We start from the raw sequence: 22,624 nt of genomic DNA on the forward strand, positions 1-22,624 counted from the left end.
TTCCCCTTGGAGCTTGGGGGTGGCACCTGGAGGAGTTATCCTGCCTAGGTGCAATATTTTGAGTCAATATATTTTGAATTATGCTGACTTTGCATGCTTAGACAAATTGCCAGGCATTTGAGAAAGGGCATGTTAGACCTTCTAAACCCTTCCCGCCCACCAAACCAGCTAGCAGATCTCTGTTTTAACTCATTGTCACAACATTGTACCTGGTGTCTGGGTGGGGGGGAGAGCTGCCTACCCCTGTCCAACTGCCAAAGGTTTCAGAAGCTAAGGCCAAACTAAATGTGACATTAATTGTGTGGTTGCTATTAAAGTGCCTACTTCTGAAAAATTAAATACTGTAGCAACCACAGGGGAGGCAGATAGGGACCGAGACTGCAAGGACCAAAAACCAGTGTGGCATAATGGTTAGAGCAGGGGTCAGCAAACTTTTTCAGCAGGGGGCCGGTCCACTGTCCCTTAGACCTTGGGGAGTGGACTATATTTTTTGGGGTGGGAAATGAATGAATTCCTATGCCCCACATATAACACAGAGATGCATTTTAAATAAATACATATAGTCTACTCATGTAAAAACATGCTGATTCCCGGACCGTCCGCAGGCTGGATTTAGAAGGCGATTGGGCTGGATCCGGCCCCCGGGCCTTAGTTTGCCTACCCATGGGTTAGAGTGTTGGATTTAGAACATGGGCAAGCAGGATTTGAATCCCACTCAGCCACAAAGCTCACCTTGGCCCAGTCACCCTCTCTTAGCCTCACCTTCCTCACAGGGCTTTTGTGAGCATGAAATGGATAGGAGGGGAACCATGTACACCGCATTGAGCTCCTTGGAAGATAAAAGGTGGTATATATATGTAATAAATAAATAAAAATAAATGCAGTGGGAGGGATGGGGAGCCTTCTTCAGTCTGAGGGTCTGATTCTCTCACGCACAATCTTTTGGCAGGCAGGGGGCAGGTGTTGCCTGCCAGTGGCAGGTGAGGCCAGAGTGGACAGAGCCAGAGGCAAAAGTGCTTGTCTTTGTAAAATAGGCTACTTTCCAGCCACACAAAAGACAGTTTTTTTCACACGCTGTGGGTTAAAGCATAGAGCCTAGGACTTGCCGATCAGAAGGTTGGCGGTTCGAATCCCCGTGACGGGGTGAGCTCCTGTTGCTTGGTCCCAGCTCCTGCCAACCTAGCAGTTCGAAAGCACGTCAAAGTGCAAGTAGATAAATAGGTACCGCTCTGGCGGGAAGGTAAACGGCGTTTCTGTGCGCTGCTTTGGTTCGGCAGAAGTGGCTTAGTTATGCTGGCCACATGACCCGGAAGTTGTACGCCGGCTCCCTCGCCCAATAAAGCGAGCTGAGCACCGCAACCCCAGAGTCGGCCACGACTGGACCTAATGGTCAGGGGTCCCTTTACCTTTTTTACACACACATACACACCCCTCTTCTTCCTCCATCCAAGAGACATTGTCACAGTCCAAGGACATAGTCCAACTAGGCAAAAGCACTGTGGCACTTTGTACAGTTAGGCATGGCTTGCTGATAATACCAAGAGCCTAACAAATCGGCATTAGGCCCCTGGGCCTGAGCCTTCCCCACCCACAGTATGTGAAGAAGAAGGCTTCACACACACACACCCATGAAAAATCTTGATGTAAATCCTCAGACACACTCTCAAGCTGCTGGGTGCCTTGGAAGGAAAGCATCTGTTTGACACAAGGCCAGCCAGCAGGACGCCAGCTTGGCCAAGAAGTGCCTTGGGTATGGTTTCCTCAGGTATCGCCAAAGGATGCTGACCCTTTGTGGAAGCATTTGGGTCAAGAAATGGCTGTAACTGCACAAGAGGTCCAGCTCTGAGGGCCTTCTGGCGGTTCCCTCATTGCGAGAAGCAAAGCTACAGGGAACCAGGCAGAGGGCCTTCTCGGTAGTGGCGCCCGCCCTGTGGAACGCCCTCCCATCAGATGTCAAAACGATAAACAACTACCTGACATTCAGAAGACATCTTAAGGCAGCCCTGTTCAGAGAAGTTTTTAATGTATGATATTTTAGTGTTTTTTTGGTTTCTATGGAAGCCACCCAGAGTGGCTGGGGAAACCCAGCCAGATGGGCGGGGTACAAATAAATTATTATTATTATTATTATTATTATTATTATTATTATTATTATTATAGCAGCTAGCAATAGCATTGAAATTTCCCTGTGTGTGTGTGTGTGTGTGTGAGAGAGAGAGAGAGAGAGAGAGAGAGAGAGAGATATTCTTCGTTAAACCACTGGCAGAATTTGTCAGCAAAAGGTGGAATCTGAAGGCATCTGAAGTAGCAGTGAAAGAAAGACTTCTCACTAAGGCTGTGCTATCCTGCGCACAGTCACTTCGCAATGAACCCCATTAAAGTAAGTAAAACAGATACTGAACATTTAAAGCTTCTGTGAACCACCTTGAGACCTCTGGGTGTAGGGTGGTATATAAATTCAGTAAATAATAATAAAATAATAAAAATAGGCCACCTTAGAAGCTCAGGGTGGCGGCGGCAGTGCCCTGGAAGAGGGCATTATCTATGGCACTCCTTCCCCGCAGAGGTGCAATAGGCACCTTCATTGTACAGCTTTTGGAGAATGCTTGAAGACACACCTCTACCCTGGCTTTTGGCACTTCAGATGTATGTGCCCACCTTATTTCTGTTATTGTAAGTTGTTTTAAGCAGTTTTCAATGTTGTGTTTTTAATGTTGCAACCTGCCCTTTAGGACCTTAGGGTGTTATTAAAATAGAACTTAGGGCGAAGGGCGGGTAATTAATAACAATTACAATTAAAAACTTTCCTCACAGGGTTGTAGGGAATATAAAATGGACAGGGGTTAGCCATGTATGCTAGCCTGAGATCCTTGGGATAAAAATGTAATTACAGTCGTATATTTTTCTCTCAAACGTTAAGTGCAATTTGGACTATTGGGGCCAAACTGCATATTATAATAGGATCTGCTGGGCTTTCAAAAAATGGAAATAGAGCTATGGGTACTTCCCGATATCTTTAGAACAGCAATAGAGAGGAGACACCATTTTTCCACTCAGGATGGCCCTTCAAGTCACTTTTTGCCTTGAAAAGAGCAGAGGTGGGGTGAGGAATAAAGATTCCACATGGCATTATGAATCTTTCACCTTGAAGTGCTATGGTGTTGGCTCCCTCTACTGGAATGCAGAATATATTGTTGGCTGTTAAGCAAATGGTTTGCAAACATTTAAAGCAGTGATGATAGAGCTTGGTACTTTAAACAGTCATGGCTTCTTCCAAAGTATCCTGGGAACTGTAGTTTGTTAACCCCTTTCCTCTCATAGAGCCTGCAATTTCCAGAATTCCCTGTTAAGATGGATTGATTGTTAAACCACTCTGGGAATTGCAGCTCGTGTTAACTCTCAGCACCTGTAACAAACTACAGTTCCCAGGATTTTGGAGGGTGACCCGTGACTGTTAAAGTGGTATGATATGTCTTAAAAGGCACAGTGTGGATGAAGGCTTAATGTCATGCAACATTCACTATGACAGTCCACAAAAGCAATCCCCTAAACCCACTGGCGGAGGAAGAGGAGTGCGGGGGGAGCGCACTGCCCCCGGCAGCACAATCCTGGCAGGGTTCCATCGTGGCTGCCCCCCCCCCCAGTGGCGTAGCGTGGATTGTCAGCACCCGGGGCAAGGCAAGTAATTTGCGCCCCCTAACCAGTGGATTTGCGCCCCCTAACCCTAACCCCCAGATGTTGCGCCCGGTGCGGCCGGCCTCCCCTGCACCCCCCATGCTACGCCACTGCCCCTCCCCGTCTGCACTGGGCGACCCGCCCCCAGGATGCGCACCACTCCCCTCTGGGTGGTGTGCCACACCCCCAGGATGCACCCCCCGCCTGTTCTCTGCCCCCTGGTGCCAGAGCACGAAGCTCTGCCAATGCCTAAACCAGGGGTTAGCAAGAAAATTTAGTCGCAGGCCGGTCCACTGTCCCTCAGACCTTGTGGCAGGCTGGAGAAGGGGCACAGGGTGGGGAGCTGGAAGAAGAGGTGAGGGGGGGCCAGGGGCTGCGCTTACCTTCCCATGGGCGTGTTCCATAGCGCATTTCATCTCAGTGGGCTTGAGCAGTTCTTCAGGCACTGAACAAGCGGCCTTGAAACGATTGCGGCTTACTTGCAAGTAAGCATGTCTCTAGGGTTCTTACTGTCCATGCATCCAACGGCAGGGCAGGGTGCGGCTATTTGCTGAGATGCAGCATCTCCTAGTGGTCTCCTGGTGGTGCAGGTAGAAGCTGGCAGGGAAGGGAAAGCGGACTTCTGGAGGTGGCAAGGCAGGTGGAGCCAGAGCCGGCGGTGGACGCTGCCTTGCCTCCTTGCGACGGGAGGAAGAGGCCGAGCAGCGGTGGGTCTGCCAATCAGACGTCGCGCCTGGTTTACTTCAGCGCGGCATGGGGACGTCTCCAAACCACACTAAGGTAAACCAGCCGTGGCGATTGAATGGCAGAGCCGCCGCCACTCAGCCTCTTCCTCCCGTTGCCATCACCAGGAATCTAAGCTTCGCAGTGGGTTCCAGCTTCATGGCGCGGGGCGCGGGCTGGATTTACAACCCTGGTGGGCCTGATCCGGCCCGCAGGCCTTAGTTTGCCGACCCCTTTTTTAAAGAAAGGCATACATGAGTGTTGGGTGGCAACTTGTGAATTGCTCACAAAGGAGATACATCACCAGAAAGGATATTTGGCTGTGTTATTTTATATAAAGAGATGCAAGTTTTAAAATACCGTATTTTTCGCCCTATATGACGCACTTTTCCCCCTCCAAAAATGAAGGGGAAATGTGTGTGCGTCCTATGGGGCGAATGCAGGCTTTCCCGGGCTTCCTGCAGCTCTGCGCCACCCTCCCGATCCCGGCGCGAAGCCGTGCGGGGCTCCAGAGGGTAGCGCAGAGCTGCCTGCATTCCGAAGCCTGGTGCGCGCTGAAGAGCACCCCCGGGCTTCGCGCACCTCTCTGCAAGCCAGGGGAGACCGGCACAGCTCCCTAGGCTTGCAGATAGCAGGCTGTTCTGGGGGCTGGGGTCGGGGGAAGCTCGGGCTTCCCCCGCGCCTGCCCCATGCCTGGGGAGGGGAAATTTTTTTTTCTTTATTCCCCCCCCCCAAAAAAATAGGTGCGTCCTATGGGGCGGTGCGTCCTATGCGGCGAAAAATACAGTAATTTCTATGATTTATTTATTTATTTCATAAAATTTAATGCACTGCTTGGTTGCAAAAAGCCCTCAAAGCGGTTTACAAAAAAAGGCAAAACAATACAATTATCAGTAAAAAAAAAATTAACAGCAATAATTTAGAACACTGAAAAAAATTAACAATAATCATGCACCAGCTTTCTAAATACCTGGGCAGACTTGTCTAAACAAAAATGCTGAAAAGTGCACAGTGAAGGCGCATTCCCAGTATCAAGAATTCTGATAGAAGCACCGTACAATCGACCAGACCATGACCAGGTGACCTGTGTGCCCATCCAGGCTGCTTTCCAGGTGCTGCTAAATGTTGACGGGCAACGTGGAGGCCCCTCCGACTCGCCTCTCCTTATGGTCCTTGCTTTTTGAACAGAAATTGGACCAGACAACGCTTCAGATAGAGGGCATCTTAAAGCAAAGGATGCCTCTGTAAAGTTAGGGTACGTCGCCACCTTAAGTGAAGGGTGCATTACTGTGCCAGCCGTAGTACCGGGTTGCCACTCAAGATGGGTGGGAGTTCCTGTGGATCCACACAGCTGTGAATAGGGTTGCCACCTGCACAGAACGGGACACACAAGCACAAAGTCGGTGAAGCTGTCCCTCTCTATGCCTGGAGACGGCTGCTGTTAAAGGGATAAGAAAGTCAGCAATCCTTGTGGTGTAAAACACGAGTCCTTCAGAATGCAAGCGGTGGTGAGGAAGACCGGAGCTTGTGCCACACTTTCCTGTGGGCTGATGGCCCTGCACACTTCCTGTGTATTTCATTGTACCCATGCTGGAAGGAGATCTTAAATCTGCCACCACTTGGAAGTATTTTCTTTTAAAATTGTATTTTATAGTTTATACAATGAAAGAGAAAATGAAATATACTCGGAGTCCTGTAGTGATTTCATGCTCTTTATTGCAGCTTGTAAAACAGTGATTTAATTGCCCCCCCCCAAAAAAAAAACCCTCAGGCTTTTATATATATTATTAACACAATGAGTCCCGTCTGATTGGCTTCCCTCCTGGAACCTGATTGGTTTTTTCCTGCAGGCTAATCAGTTGTTGCATTCTACGATCCTACCAGCATAATTTGCTGATTAACTTCCTCCTGGAAGCTGATTGGTCTTCTCCTGCAAGCCAATCATTTGTTGCATTCTAGGATCCTACTTGCCTATTGTTCTAGGATCCAAGCTTAGTACATAGCAGAAAACAACAGCACAAGTACAAATTACTCTGGAGTAATGCAGTTAAAATTCAAGCACACAGCACTTACTTGGTCTGCAACAGAATAAGAAAGAGAAGCTAAGGCTCGTGTTCTGTGTCTATTTACCTATTGAACTTTGCTATAAGGAACTCTGAGTAGGTGGGTGGAGGGGAAGTGAGTGATGTTCTTTTGGTGAAAGTAATAAATGGAGATAGCATCCCAATGGAAAGCTGTGGGTGGTCTTTCCATGGAGAGGTGATGGCAAAAATATGGGAGAGAGAAACAAACACAGCATATTCCTTGTGTTTGACTGATATCTTCAGGTGATCTGCAATAGATGGAAAGGTGAAAGCAGGGTTAGGGGAAATGAGTTGTCCTGTAATGTCAGATATTTGCTCAAATACAATTTCCCAAAATCTTTGAACTCCATTCCTACCACATGTGCAAAATAACCCCACTGTTCACATCCCCTTCAGCTTAGTGGTGAAACAGCATTATCAATCCAAAACAATTTTAGAGGACTCTAGAGCCACCTAAATAGCCTCTTGAATTTTAGCAGAGGTATTTCTTTTTATATATATATACTGTATAATAATTTTTATTAAATTTTCTGTTTTATAATTTTAAATAAACATTTTACAAACTTTAAAATATCCAGTCACTTCCCTCCTTCTTTCCATGGTTCATTTTACATAATATATATCCCTGCATATTTTACTATAACAATTCAAATCAATTTTCCACTTTTACATCCATCAAAAATTTTTTACTCTGTTGAATTTATCTTAATGCTGCCAGTGTTTTCAGCTGTACAGTTATTTTCCATATATTAATAAATGTTTTTCAATCTTCTTTAAACATATGTTCTTCCTGCTCTCCTATTCTATATGTTAAATCTGCAAGTTGTGCATATTTTGTAAACTTAAGTTGCCAATCTTCGCTCACTTTCCATTTGTGGGCTAACAAAACATGGGCCACAGTTGTTGCATGCATAAATAACCTTTTCTGGCATCTGGGAATTTCAGTCTGGGTTATCCCCAGCAAAAAGGGCTCTGGGGAGGGGGATTGGTGGGGGGAGTAATTTTGAACATTTTTTTTCAATTCATTATAAATCATTTCCCAATACCCTTTTACCTTTTTACATGTCCACCACATGTGGAAGAACGTTCTCTCCACTTCTTTACACTTCCAACACTTATGTGATTCTGTCTTATAAATCTTAGCCAACCTACTTGGAGTTAAGTACCATCTATGAATCATTTTCAAATACTTCTCTTTCAATGAATAGCATGCTGTAAATTTCAGGTCACTTTTCCAGAGTTTTTCCCAGAGGTTAAGATCTATATTGTGTCCTTTATCTATTGCCCAGTGTATTATCGAAGCTTTAACAAGCTCCTCTTTTGTTTCCCATTCTAATAAGAGATTATACATTTTAGACAAAAGTTTATGGTTATCTCCCATCGAAGCAATTACAATTAAGAGAGTTAATATGGATAGACTTACAGGGAACTGCTGGATATTATGGGCTGGGGGGGGGGAGACTCAAACTGAAACCAATGGAAAACCTAAGGAGCCAAGTTACGGATTGGTTGCAATAGCATCAGTTACATGATATGTTTAAATTAGATAGAAAGAATGGATTTTTGGACCAAAGATTACAATCTGAAAAAGAACTCTTGCAAAACAAAGATCAACTTTTGTCTAAAATGTTTGAGTCTCCCCCCCCCCCATAAAATCTAGCAGTTCCCTGTAAGTCTATCCATATTAACTCTCTTAATTGTAATTGCTTCGATGGGAGATAACCATAAAGGTGTTTTTCTTTCCAGCAGATTTTCCAGCACTCTATACAGAGTCTTCCTAAGAATAAGGTTCATCAAATGCTTACAGATTTTCGCCTTCCCAAAGACTTGCATGCCAGCTGAATTTAAATCACGGCCCTCTAAATCTAGGATGTCTGCATTGTCCAATGCAATCCAGTCTTTTAACTAGTACAAACAAGCTGCCTCATAATACATTTGCAAGTCTGGCAGAGCAAAGCCTCCTCTTTCTTTTATATCTATCATAATTTTATGTTTAATTCTTGGCTTTTCTCCCATAGCAGATGCATTTCTGATGTAGCCATCTTTCTGATCTATAATCATGCTCCTGATCAAAGGTTGGAATTGGGTCTTGGTGACTCATACATGATCGTGGGCCAGTGTGTGACTTAAGTGGTAGCAAACCCTTTCTTCCCACAACCCTGAAGTAATATTTGGAGTTGGATCCTTTGTACAGTCATACCTTGGAAGTTGAACGGAATCTGTTCGACTTCCAAAATGTTCGGAGACCAAAGCACGGCTTCTGATTGGCTGCAGGAAGCTCCTGCAGTCAATAGGAAACCACAGAAGCCCCGTCAGTTGTTCGGCTTCCAAAAATAGTTCGCAAACCAGAACAGTCATTCCCGGATTTGCGGCATTTGGGAGCCAAAACGTTCGAGAACAAAGCTGTTTGAAAACCAAGGTATGACTTTATAGGGATCCTATTTAAAGTGGGCTTGGAGGGGCAGCAGGGAGAGGATATGGATCCTTCTGTATCCATTGACAACTCAATGGCCATACACAGTGGAAGTGCAATCTCAGGCGTGTTTTCTCTGTAACAGGTCCTACTGAGTTCAATAAGTGATTCCCAAGAATAGAAATCATAGTAAAGGGTTGAGTATCTAATGTGCACAAACATTTACGCAAGCTTATGTGTATGTCAAAAGAACAATTTTTTTTTCTTAAAAATGAGAGTGGGACTCATTGTCCTGTGTTGATAACATTGCCACAGTTAGGATGAGGTGTAAAAGAGGAAATAATCATGACAAATGCTTTTAAAAGGCATTTTCATTCATTTCCCCAGAGAGGGAGGAGTTGTATCTTGTATCTATTTAATTATGAGTCTTTGATTCTCCCCTCACTCCACTCTGCTTTCATCAGACAACCGGGGGGGGGGGGTCACTGCCTCTGTCTCTCTCCAGATTTGTCAGCATTTTGCGGGAGGGATTCAGGCGCATCCTGAGAATTTTAGGTTTTTTCTGTTAAAGTGGATTACTGTGTTTTGTCGCTCTGATGCAATGAATCCACTTTTAAAAAAGAAACAAGACTTTTTGCAGTTTGGGTAAGCGACACTGAAAGGTGTGGATTGATTGAATGAATGGTAGATGTATAAAAAAAGCAAACCGGGATGAATGCGGGATGAATGTTCATTCTTGTGTAAGCTACGAGCAAACAAATCAGAACAAATACTCAATAAAGACTGGATATAATCTAACCCCCATGTAAACTTTGTGCAAGCCAAATCAAGAAAAATAATAAATTGGCCGTCTGGAGGAGCCCTCCGTATCTGTTTAAGGGCATATAATACTATTACTGGAGCTAATCATGGAAGGTGTACATTAAACCTGTGTTATCGTAGGAAGCTGCCCTCACCAAGCCAGACTCTTGGTCTGTCCCGCTCAATGTCATCTGATGTGACAGATAGTGGCTCTTCAGAGTTTCAAGTGGGTGGGGGGAGAGAAAGGTATTTTCCAGCCCTGCCTGGAGATGCTAGGAGTTCAACCTAGAACTTTCTACATGCCAAGTATGTGCTCTGCCGCTGACACGTGACCCCTCTCTGTCAGTGATGAAAACTAGGGCCCTTGGCTGAACTGCGCAACAAGACAGGACCACTTCTAGAGCCACCACACCAGGGACTGTGGGATCTTGGGTGCTGGGATGTCTCTTGTCTTCTCGCATGACTACACTCTGTCTCTTGCAGATCTGGATCCCTGAGCAGGAGCACTGCCACTTCCTGGCCCACTGTAACCCACCAAAAAAGCAGATGTGTCCCTGACTGCATCCAGCCTCCGACAAACCATGTTCAACCCGATGAACGCACCAGTTAATAACTACGTGGAACACTGCTACCTTCGCCCCCTCCATGGCCAAGGGCAACCCAGCACCATGGTGGAAGGTCAGTCTCACAGCAACAGCCAGGGGCAGCACAGTCCTCTTGCTCAACACTCCACCTGAGCCATCTGTTTGCCTCTTCTTCTGTTTCTTTTCCAAGAGGCAGTTACAGATAGGTAGCCGTGTTGGTCTGCCATAGTCAAAATAAAAAAATTCCTTCCAGTAGCACCTTAAAGACCAACTAAGTTAGTTCTTGGTATGAGCTTTCGTGTGCATGCACACTTCTTCAGATACACTGAAACAGAAGTTGCCAGACCCTTCTATATAGTGAGAAGGTGGGGAGGGGTATTACTCAGAAGGGTGGTGGGAATGGGAGATTGGCAGATAGCTGAGATGAGCCTGTTGACGACTCTTAACGACTGCAGTAGGTCTTACAGGAAAAGGCAAGGGGTGAGAAGGTGAGAAATGGCTTAGTCATGTATAATGAGATAAGAATCCAATGTCTTTGTTCAGACCAGGTCTCTCCATGGTTTTAAGTTTGGTAATGAGTTGCAATTCAGCAGCTTCTCTTTCCAGTCTATTTCTGAAATTCCTTTGTAGTAAAACAGCTACTTTGAGATCTTGTATAAATTTTGTATAAATTCTTGTATAAATATAGATCTGTATATAGATCTTGTATAAAATTTTTTATTTTCCAAGAGGGTTTTCCAACCCACCCAGCTTCCTGGAACCTTTTCCATGTTGCTATGTCTGCTGAGGAGCTATTGCATGGAACCCTTTAATGCTACAGAGGATTTGTAGAGGGGGTTTTCTAGGAATGCATGTGCACATTCAGTTTGGGCAGAGGACCAGTAAGCTCTGCAGGTCCTCGTTTTTCTCTGTGCACCTGACACAATGCCCTTGTGTCTCAGAACACACTCATCCCACCCCTGGAAGTAGATGTTGGAAGGGAATATTATCAGGAGCCTTGTTCAGGATTCGGTTGTCTGCCAGTCCTGGACTCCTCATTGAGGAGCCCCTAATGACGTTCCAAGGAATCCCAGGGTAGACCAAAACATCCCCTGCTTCTGTTAATGGCTCACTCTGCTCTTTTCCAGGAATCAATGACTTGCCATACTACCACCAAGCCAACTCCATGGGGAATCATCACACCTATGGGATGCCACCTGGAAGTGAACATTCTTCTCATACTGATGGTGAGTTTCAAGGACAGGTGGTGGCAAATTCATGAGAAGTAATGAGTGGGGGGCAAGGTAGAAGGGGACACACTGCAGCCTACAGACTTGAGAGCACAGATAATTAAGCACAGGCAGAAATTCTGCATGCAGCTGGAGTTTTCTTTGATAGTTTTGCCATACCTGCTACTCTTGCTGAAAAGGCAAGCTCTTGTGCAGTTTTCAAAGTGGCTTGTCTCTTTTGCTGTAGGACCCGCCGTGGTGACAACTTCCATGCAAGCCCCAGCACATACATCTCCACTTTGGAACATGCCTGTAATTACTAGAGGCTGTCCTGGACAAGGTCAGCATCAGTGGTCAACAATATAGGGCACCTCCCTGGGCCCACACCCCCAGTGGGGACACACGACTGACACTAGAGCCTCCTGCTTTTGTTCTTCCATCTTGCTGTGTCAGCTGGTTTACCTTCCCACTCCAAGGCTGCAAATACACTGTCCATTTAAAGCACATGACTTCCCACAAAGGATTCTTGGCTGCTGAGAACTGTATCTGTGTGAAGGATAAACTACGGTTCCTGGGATTCTTTGCAGGAAGTAATGCGCTTGCACAAGAAACAGAAGAACCCTTCATCAAGTTATCTTTTGGTGCTCTTAGAGCAGGGATAGCCAACCTGGCCCCCTCCCTCACTAACCCCGGCAAGCATGGAGATGTAGTTCAGCAACACCCGGAGGGCCATGGGTTCCCCCTCCCTGTCTTAGAGGGCCAGGCAACCTCATATGATGACATGCATTGGAGAATGTGTGGGAGGGGAGAAGATGCACAGACAGCTTGGTGACCTGCCAACATTCATTTAGAGCACCCCAATGCTTTAAAGAAATAAATAAACTCTAGATAGCCTTGGAGGCAGGGAACCCTGTCTGAAAACTTGGAGAGCAGCTGCCAGCCAGTGTTGGCAATATACTGACCCAGATGTAAAGTCTGACTAAGGATAAGGCAGCTCCCTGTGTTCTTCCTGTTTCCCACCCAGGTACTCGCTTTTCTACGCCCCGAAGCACAGCCAAGTTGACCAAGAAGCGAGCGCTGTCCATCTCTCCTCTCTCAGATGCCAGCATTGACCTGCAGACTGTCATCCGCACCTCTCCCAATTCCTTGGTGGCTTACATAAACTCCCGCTGCGCTTCAGCTGGTGGCTCCTACGGGCACCTCTCCATTGGCACCAGCAGGTAGGTGTTCCCTTCCGGGATAGGTCAGGTTTGTGTGTGTTGCAGAGCCCCAACTTTTTTTAGGACCAGGGACATATTCGGAAATCTGAGGAACCTTCCTGGACACCATAAAAGCCTGTTCCTCTTATAAACATAAACTCAGTGCTAGACCTCTGACAAAGAGCCTTCTTCACTTGTATGCAAAATGAATGGGAAACTCTCATACACACCCAAATACGTCAGCCAGTTGTGGCTCCTGAGCAAATACGCTCTCCTTGCAACACACATTAGAAACCTCATATTTTAAAAAGTCAAACATGTTTTTTAAAATGTGCTTGACCTACCGTGGACATGCAGACCTGCCTGTCACTCAGACCTCCCAACACCCCAAGTTCTCAGTTTCCCCCAAACTGGCACAAATGGGCTTCCACTGCCCCTTCTTCCCACTCTAGCCATTCGGAAGCAGAAGCATATATGATTTACTCTTTGGGGAAGCACACCAATGTCTGCCTCCAAAGCCAGAGCCTTTTGTGTGTGAGGAGCACCGCAATAAGGAGTGGGGAATCCTCACGCCCAGACTTGACTACATCTCCTCAATTCCGCACTGCTTAGCTGCCCAAGCAAGCCCCATTATAAATAGTCAGAGGGCAGTTCTGTTAAATTAAGGTAAGCCAGGTAAGGGTAACCCAGGTACATGTACACTTTGAACAAAATGAAAATAGTTCTACGGTCGTGCCGGAGATTAAAATAAACCTTCCCGCTTATGTTAGTTCTCATTCTCCACTAATAGTGCCCCCCAACCAGAAGTTTCTTCAGCTCCATGTTTCATAGCTGGAGGGCATTGCCCATGCCCTTTCAAGCATAAGGGCTAGAAACTTTCCTTGCCCTTTTTGTTTTTTAAAAAGCTGCATTTGGGCTCAGTAACACATTATGCACTTCTGTTGCATCATGTTACACATGCACAGCACCGCCATTATGCAAACGCTCATTGTGCAAATGGTGCATTATGCAGGTCTTCTGCATGCAAACAGCTTGTGCTTTCTTCTGTCACCCTTGGCAGCCCTTCCCTTGGCTTCCAGAGCCCCATGGGCCACCAGAAAGCTCAAGGGATGTCATTTGGCCACAACCCGCCTATGGCTCCCTGTGGATCTCATGAACACATGCCTGGCCGGCCAGGGATGATGCATCATGTGCCGCCACCTCGTGGGATGCTGAAACACTGCCAGGTAAGTGGGTATCAGGTTCACCCGCCTGCCCCTCTCAATGTGTCACACTCAAGCAGGTGAATACCAAAAGCCCCCAACATGACACCACCGTACCCACTGCTTACCAAGTCCCGTAGCCTGCCCACCCCCACCCCTGCAAAAAACCCCCTCAGAAATAAATGTTAACAACCCAGGGGTGCCTTAGCACTCTTGGTAGGCTCTTAGATTAATCTCTCGCATTCATTTGGGAACGCAAGATGGGTGGCCGTAGAGTTAACAGAGGGAGAAGGGGCCTCCTTCGGGTCTGGGGCTGCACTGGGAGAGGGCACCATCACCTGGAGCTCTCGCCGTCTCTTTCCCACAGCTGAAGTCAGAGCCCAGCCTGGGCAGCCCTCTGGATGCCCTGAGCACCAAGTGCATGGAGGAGTGCTCGGAGGGTGACATTTCCAGCCCAGCCTCGACAGGGACACAGGTAACACCGGGCCACACCAATGTGCTCACACAGACACCAAGCCTGCCCTCTCTCCAAATCCAGAGTCAAGTGTCCAGGACTGGAGTGGCTCATTTGGAGCTGGAGGGGTGGTGGGGGCGTGGAGGAGAGAGAGGGAGATGTTCTCACCATCAGCGTTACACATAAAAACCATGGTGTTTTGCTTGTTTTTCCTCCCAGCTGGATAGATCAACCCCACTCTAGGCCTGGTTCATGACACCTTTGTCTCTCACTCGTTGCCAGTCTGTCCACAAACCAAACTGCATGTGCAGTGGGAATGTGTGGGGCAACCTTTAGGGGGCATGGAGGGGGGGGGGAAGTCCTGGTGAGCAAGCAGCAGAAGTTATTGTGCTGATGGAATGTGTTACTCAGTTCTACTTTGGGTACAACCCAATATCTGCTCCATTTTGACTAGATGCCATTGCATAAGTTGCTCACCAGAGAGAGCCCTAGCAGAAGCTGGTTTCCGGAGATGCATCAGATCTTTTTGGTTTGGGCAGGCATATCTGATGGTTGCAAACGAGGCATTGGTGGCAGGGTATTTTAACTTACTGACAACATTGAGATGATCATATCTTGGCTTAATAAGCCAAGGTATGAACAAGCTCTTTGGCTGAACACACAGTTCCTTTGCTCTTCCCTTTGTGTGAGTGAGCAAACAAACAGGGAAGTTATAGTTGCATGTTGTGTTCAGGCTGGGGAGCTATGGGTAACAGCTTCAGAATGAACCAGGATATTAAACTACATTTTGAAGTTGACTTAATATCCTGACTTGTTCCAAAGCTGCTAACCATAATTTCTTGGTTCAGATGAAACAAGCAAGTGTAATTAACAGCAGACTTCCTGGCTTGTTTGCCTCTCCACCATGAAGGCAAAGGGGCTGCAAACTCAGCCTAAAGGCTTGCCCATATTTCAGCTTATTAAAGTCCAAACTCTCCTATTATGTTTTATGTTGTTTTAAATAGCATGTTGGAATCCACCCTTAACCTTTGAAAGAGCATGTTATAAACAGATACAAGTAATTTATTTAAAAGCATGGCAGAATAAAGAAAGAATTCTAAGCTCCACTATGGTGGAAATCTGCCCATACAAATATACGGTACCTCCTCCTCCTTCTAAACCACCCCATATCATGTTTCCACACCATCAGTCACCCATGTGATACAGTTACAACCTGCGAAAAGAATTTTTTGTGAATTAAATATACAAAATTGCCTTAAACAAGTCAGATCATTGGTCCATATCTAGTCCAATGATGATACAGACTGAATCTGGGACCTTCTGCACCTGCTCTGCCATCAACCTATGGCGCCTCAGCCATGTGACCCATCAGAAGGCACAAAAGAGATTCACGGACATCAGCAAAACCCTTGACTTCATCAGTCCATGGGCACAGCTGGGAGGTGGGGCAGGGATGGGCAGCTGCCCCTCCAATCAAGAAAAATCAATAAAAATGCATAGCTGAGATTCTGCCCCCCCAAAGCCCTCCCCCCTAACAAAAGGCCTGCCTCCCCCCCCCCAACAAAAATCCTTGCTATGCCTGTGCGCTGGGTGGAGCATCATGGACAGATTTTGCCCCTCTCGCATTGGATTGTTCAGTGGGGGGCAGACTAGGTCATTGCTCTGAATTGTTCCCCAGATTTTCTGAACATGCTCCATTTCTTACCTCCATCCCAGGATCCCTTACTAGGCATGCTTGATCCCCGAGATGAATTGGAGAAGGAAGATGGGAAAGTAGAGGCTGAGGCAGTGTATGAAACCAACTGCCACTGGGAAGGATGTTCCAAGGAATTTGACACCCAGGAACAGCTGGTGCATGTGAGTGATGTGGGCCTGCGGGCAGGATTTGGGGGGGGGGACGGGACGGGAGGCATCTTAGAACTTGGTGGGAACTGGAAGGGCTGACTTACGCAGTCCAACCCCCTGCCCTGATTAGCTGCATCAGATACATCCTGGCAGGGCCGAAACTAGGCTTTCTGTCACCTGAGTCAAAAACCCAGTTTGGCACCTCGGATCCCCTTGGATGTGTGTTTGCATACACACATGCACATACACACACACCTCAACACGTTTATTCGTAAAGGATATAAAAATAGGCAATAGATTATTTGAATTGAAAGGAATCCTAAGAAGTATTATGACTGTATGAATAAAGGGAAAGTGAGACCCCTTCCTGTAAAAGCAAATTGTTTGTCAAAAGTAGAACTTCCATGTGCAGCAATTGTCTATCTGAGGTCAGGTTTTTAATTGGATTTGTTTGGACACAGGATCATTACAAGACTGCATTACAAGACCATAAGATCAGCCAAGACCCTCTGATTTCCTTTCAAAAAATTTTTTGTTGTCCTTTTCTTTGAGGCTTTTTGTCACCCGCCCCTCTTCTTGGTTCTGTGCAAACCCTTTCAAGGAGTTTTGACCTGTAAATTTACTCCTGAGTAAGCTTCAACAAGATTCCTTTCAATTTTATTTTTGTTGGAAGGGATGCCAAGGATTATCTAGTCCAACCCCCTGCAATGCAGAAAACTGAGCTAAAGCATCCATGAGAGCTGGTCATTCAACCTCTGCTTGAAAACCTCCTGAGGCAGACCATTCCACGGTCAAACAGCTCTGACTGTCAGAACGTTTTTCATGATGTTTAGTCAGAATTTCCTTTCTTGTCATTTGAATCCATTGGTTCGAGACCTGCCCTCCAGAACAGGAGAAAAGAAGCTTGTTCCATCTTCCATGTGACAACCTTCTCAGTCTCTTCTTTTCCAGGCTAAACATACCCAGCTCCTTCAACCATTCCTCATAAGGCTTGGCTTCTAGACCCTTGATCATCTGCACATGTTCCAGCTTGTCAAGATCCTTCTTAAACTGTGGTGCCCAGAATTGGACACAGTATTCCAGGTGTGGTCTGACCAAGGCAGAATAGAGTGGCACTATTGCTTCCCTTTATTTGGACCCTAGGCTGTTGATACAGCCTAGATGGATGATGAGGAACCATTCATGAGTACCTTTGGGTTTGGTCAGTCAACCAGCTACAAATCCACCTAAGTTACCTTGTTCAACCCACATTTTACCAGCTTCCTCATGAGAATATCATGGGAGACTTTGTCAAAAGCCTTACTGAAAGCAACCACCAAAAAAAAGAAAAAAAGAAATCAGATTGGTCTGGCATGACTTATTTTTGAGAAACCCATCACAGCATCCTTTTCTAAATGCTCACAGACCAACTGTTGAATTAACTGTTCTGGATTGTAATGCTATTTTCCCTTGCATATAATATTTATTTATTGGGGTGGGGGGTGTACCCCTATATGATGAAGGCATGTTCTTGGGCTCTCCTCAGCACAAACATATAAATATAATAATAATTCTCTTTCTTCCTGTGTCACCTTGTAAATGAGCCTTCTTCAGCTTCATGGGGAAAGCAGAGCTCACAGTTGCCTTTCATCTTTCTCTCCAGTTGCAGCGCAGACAAGCTGGGAAGCTGGGAGCCTCAATGGCACCTCTCTGGAAGCTTCACCGGGGTCAGAAACCCTGGCTAGACCCCCCCGCCCCGCCCCCCCCCCAGCTATGGCTCTGCACCCTGGAACGATCCCTGCTTCCACTCTGTAATGCTTTGCAGTGATTAGGCAGGATCAGAAGCTAAACCATAAATGCTGGTGATGAATTGTGTTTGCCACTGACTTCCACTGACTGCGTTGCTCCCCTGTCGTTGCAGCATATCAACAATGAGCACATCCACGGGGAGAAGAAGGAGTTTGTGTGCCACTGGCGGGAGTGCTCTCGGGAACAACGGCCCTTCAAAGCTCAGTACATGCTGGTTGTTCACATGAGGCGCCACACAGGAGAGAAGCCCCACAAGTGCACAGTAAGTAGGGTGGGCTCAAAGAGCCAGCTGGTTTCTGTCCTGGGTGGAGGATCTGAGGAGAGACGGAGTTTGATGGGGTTCACACTACGACTGTCTCCCGCCTTGTCTTCTTCACAATGAGTACTGTTTTTGTCTTGCTACCATTCAGCTTCTGCTAACATCTGTGTTGTTTCATTCTCTACTATGTCCAGAACAAATTTAATTAATTTCAATGCATTTCAGTGGAATGGAAACGTCAAAAACAATGCAGAAAATAATGCAATTATTTACATCACTGGTCTTCAACAGGTGGGTCAGGAGTCAGGACCCACTAGTGAGCTGTGGCCTGATCCAAGGTGCATCACAACAGGAGCACTACCACCACGCAAATATATTGTAAAAGATTACGAAATGAGTCCCCTAATGCATGTTTGGGTTAAAAGTGGGTTCTGGGTCTGAAAAAATGGAAAATTACTTATTTGCATAACTTGTGTGGACTCAAAAACTACTATAGTGAATACTGCTATTATTCACTTGTGTGATTTCCATTCCTGGCCTTGGTCAAATTTGCAGAGTGCACTAGTTTCAATTTCTGATGGAATTCTCTGACATCCCTACCCCTCAGCAGGAGTGCCTCGAATTTTCAAGGAGGCAGCTGGGCCCCCTCATTATTCTGCGTCCTGTGGTGGGCCTCGCCATGCCTACCCACGGCTGCGAAGGGGACCCACCAGGCCTTACCAGGCCTCCCTGTGGCTGTGGTGGGCCTCGCAGACTCCTCCTGCCACGTGATGTCACACATGTGCATCGTGCTCATGACATCACACGCATGCGCCAGGCACCCCCAACGTTGGGCAGAACCCGGTGCCTGTGACAATGAGCCAGGTTCCATCTTCCACCACTTCCATCATGTATACCTGGCTGTGAATGGGTGTGGCTGGCTGCCCCACTGGAAGAAGGGTGTGGTGTGCGCACAAAGGAAGCTACACATTTGGGCTGGCACAGAGAAAGAGTGATTTTGTGGGGGTGGGGGTTCCCCATTTTGCCATACAACTACCAACTGCTTTGCTATCCTACAGTTTGAAGGCTGCAATAAGGCCTACTCACGCCTGGAGAACCTCAAGACCCACTTGCGCTCCCACACGGGGGAGAAGCCCTACGTTTGTGAGCACGAGGGCTGCAATAAGGCCTTCTCCAATGCTTCGGACCGGGCCAAGCACCAGAACCGGACACATTCCAACGAGGTATGGCTAGCTGCCTAGGTGAACCATGGAGCCTCACATCAAAAAGATGGCAACCTCCCCCTCCATGCAATATTGGTATGACCCAGTGCTTCAGCCTTTCCCGAACCTCAAGTCTCTAGGTGCTGTTGTACTACAACTCCCATTATCCCCAAGCAGCATAGGCAATAGTGAGGGTTCATAGGAGTTGCAGTCCAACATCTGGAGGGTCCCAGTTTGAAGCACGCTTGTCTTACTATGAGGCAAAATGAGTCAGAGAAGCATCTATGCCTAAAGTTGCCACCTCTGGTGAGGGATAATGATCTGTTTGTGTCCTGGCAGAAACCCTACGTCTGTAAGATCCCAGGCTGCACCAAGCGATACACAGACCCCAGTTCTCTGCGCAAGCATGTCAAGACGGTGCATGGACCAGATGCCCACGTCACCAAGAAGCACCGCGGAGACACCATCTCCACCAGCCGGACGCTCGTCCTCCACAGCGATATGAAACAGGAGCGAGACAGCGAAGGCAGGAAAGACGAAGGCAAACTCATGGTGCCTGACTCTAACTTGGTAAGCTGTGCTACACAGGCAGCGTTGGGAGAAGAGAGACTAGATTCCAGTGCAAGGCGTATCATGGTTGCTTGGAGAGGACACACGGAGGACGGATCTTGACACTGGGCAGTGGTGGGTGGTGGTCATTGAGGCTGCTAGGGCAGAAGGCAAGGAGGCCAACAGTAGGTGGCGCCAGAGCCAGTGCTAGGCAGAGCCCACCAATTCCCTGCTGTGTTCTATGAGACTGAGGAGAGGGAAGGTGGCAGCCAGTGCCTCCGCTTGCACTGTTTGCAAGCAGAAAGTCTGGTAGTTGGCGGTTGCCAGAAGGCAGACTGAGGTTGGTGGGGCAGGTGCCCTAATGGGTCAGCCTATGAGGCTAGAATTTATTGAGTTCAAGAAGCACTGGGGGCCACGTCCCTCCTTACTTCTTAAGAAGCACAGAAAGGATGAGTCAGAAAAGATGAGGAAGCTGCCTCATACCCAGTCAGACCGTTGGTCTGCCTGGCCCCGTGTTGCCCACACACTGACCGGCAGTCCCTCTCCATGGCTTCAGGTGGGGATTTCTCCCACACCTCCTTGCAGGTGCCAGGGAGCTGAGCTACAGACCTTCCCACACTGAGCCAAAGAGGAATTAGAATTTGGTGGGGATTTGTGATTCAGCCAAAACGTTTAGTCCAGGAAGCTTCCTGTTCTTGCAGTCCATTCTTCAGCATACAGGCCTGGAGAAAGGAATGTTGCACTATAAATCTTCAGAAATTGGCACCCTGAGCATCTCAGCATTATTCCCGTTTTCCTTTCTACCACCCTCATCCATTGCCCACACCAACTGGAATTTGCCCCAGTGATTAATCAACTAAGTAGATGGTCTACTGAGTAAAGCTGGCAGCCCTATTTTTTTTTTATTTAAAAAATATTGTTTTACCATCACATGTTATTCAGTTTAAGAAGCGTTGAAGTAGTTATGGTGCTGGTTTCGGTGTTATAAGCCCTGTGCAGGTAAGGTGCAAGACACTTGAAAGATAATCTCACCCCTTGTCTACACAGTCACTGCACTCTGCAGGTGAGGGCCTCCTGCAGATACCGTTTCATCAGAAGGTCCATTCTGCACAATACAGGAATCAGGCCTTTAGTGTTGTGGCACCTGCCCTTTGGGATGCCCTCCCCTTGAATATGAGACAGGTGCAATCTCTGCTGTATTTTTGGTGCCCGATAAAGACCTTCCTCTTCCAACCAGCCTTTTAAGCTGAGATCTTTCCCAGTCTGCATCTGTACTAGAATGATTTCTATTGATTAATCACTGGTTGTTTGCCACCCTGGGCTCCTTTGGGAGGAAAGGGGGGATGGAAATGTAATAAAAGAAACAAGCAAGTACAGTGGTGCCCCGCAAGACGAATGCCTCGCAAGACGGAAAACCCGCTAGATGAAAGGCTTTTCCATTTTTGAGCTGCTTTGCAAGACGAATTTCCCTATGGGCTTGCTTTCACTCCCCCCCCCTTTTTCTAAGCCGCTAATAGCCTTTTAACCGCTAATCCGCTAATCCGCTAATCCTTTAATAGCCGCTAATCCGCTAATAGCACTAATCCGCTAAGCCGCTAATAGGGTTGCTTCGCAAGACGAAAAAACCGCTAGACGAAGAGACTCGCGGAACGGATTAATTTCGTCTTGCGAGGCACCACTGTACCCCACTCCTATACAGGTCCCAGTGAGTTCAAGTGGTAGAGCATGAGACTCTTAATCTCAGGGTTTTGGGTTCGAGCCCCACGTTGGGCAAAAGATTCCTGCATTGCAGGGGGCTGGACTAGATGACCATCATAGTCCCTTCCAATTCAATGATTCTAAGTAGCCAAGATCTCTCCCCCCCCACCCTGCATGGAACGCCCCCCCCCCCGAGTTGTTGTGACGATTGCTGTAACCCTGCGATGTGGCTGTGCTCCACCCCCCGCCCACCCCAGAAACCGCAGCCCAGCCCCGGTGGCCAGTCGTCCTGCAGCAGCGAGCGCTCGCCCTTGGGCAGCGCAAACAACAACGACAGTGGCGTGGAGATGAATGCCAATGCGGGTGGCAGTTTAGAAGACTTGTCGGCACTGGAGGAACCGCCGGAGCCCATGGGCAACTCCGGGCTGTCGGCGCTGCACAAACTGGAGAACCTGCGCATTGACAAGCTGAAGCAGCTGCGCAAGCCCCTGTCCGCCAAGGGGGTCAAGCTGCCGTCCATCCCCGGCTCAGGTGCGTGGGGAAGGAGGTCTTGGGGGGAAGAGGAGGGGAGGGCAGGGGTGTCCACAGGGGGTCAGGCACACATCTACACCTCCAAATCCGGATGAGCCTTGATCTCTAGATCTCCAGCTTTCATTTTTTTTAAAAGGGTATGTTTCTAGCATTTGTAGAACCTGAGCGAGAAGTCAAAATGGACAGAAACTCTCCTGCTCCCCATTGCCATGTTTTACTTTGCTGCCCGCCCACCCCGATCAGAAAAACCCCTGCGGATGCCCATAGAATAGGTAGGGTCTGCATAGAGGGTTTCCCATAGGCAGGAGGCAGTGAGAATAACAAGGCCCGTTGTTGCTCTTCAAGATGGCTGCCAGCAGAGCAGCTTCAGTGCTGGGCAAGGCTGCTCTCCTATTTCACCTCTTGCAGT

The 22,624-nt window shown here is 47.4% G+C and overlaps 1 protein-coding gene across 4 annotated transcripts in view; it reads left to right on the forward strand.

Moving 5' to 3' along the window:
* GLI1 (GLI family zinc finger 1) overlaps nucleotides 1-22,624 on the forward strand; it is a 108,225-nt gene that overhangs the window by 80,080 nt on the left and 5,521 nt on the right. The window contains exons 2-12 of one of the 4 annotated variants that reach the window (XM_082207787.1): nucleotides 10,180-10,374; nucleotides 11,408-11,506; nucleotides 11,736-11,828; nucleotides 12,513-12,708; nucleotides 13,748-13,913; nucleotides 14,257-14,364; nucleotides 16,060-16,200; nucleotides 18,089-18,238; nucleotides 19,294-19,458; nucleotides 19,777-20,007; nucleotides 21,942-22,215. In XM_082207787.1, coding sequence (XP_082063913.1) covers nucleotides 10,278-10,374; nucleotides 11,408-11,506; nucleotides 11,736-11,828; nucleotides 12,513-12,708; nucleotides 13,748-13,913; nucleotides 14,257-14,364; nucleotides 16,060-16,200; nucleotides 18,089-18,238; nucleotides 19,294-19,458; nucleotides 19,777-20,007; nucleotides 21,942-22,215 — 1,720 coding nt within the window. In that variant the 5' untranslated portion in view covers nucleotides 10,180-10,277. The remainder of the gene's footprint in view (nucleotides 1-10,179; nucleotides 10,375-11,407; nucleotides 11,507-11,735; nucleotides 11,829-12,512; nucleotides 12,709-13,747; nucleotides 13,914-14,256; nucleotides 14,365-16,059; nucleotides 16,201-18,088; nucleotides 18,239-19,293; nucleotides 19,459-19,776; nucleotides 20,008-21,941; nucleotides 22,216-22,624) is intronic. The other 3 variants (XM_082207788.1, XM_082207790.1, XM_082207789.1) reach the window with 3 other exon arrangements.

Source organism: Podarcis vaucheri (assembly GCF_965113315.1).
Source record: "Podarcis vaucheri genome assembly, chromosome: 2".
Taxonomy (NCBI): Eukaryota; Metazoa; Chordata; class Lepidosauria; order Squamata; family Lacertidae; genus Podarcis; species Podarcis vaucheri.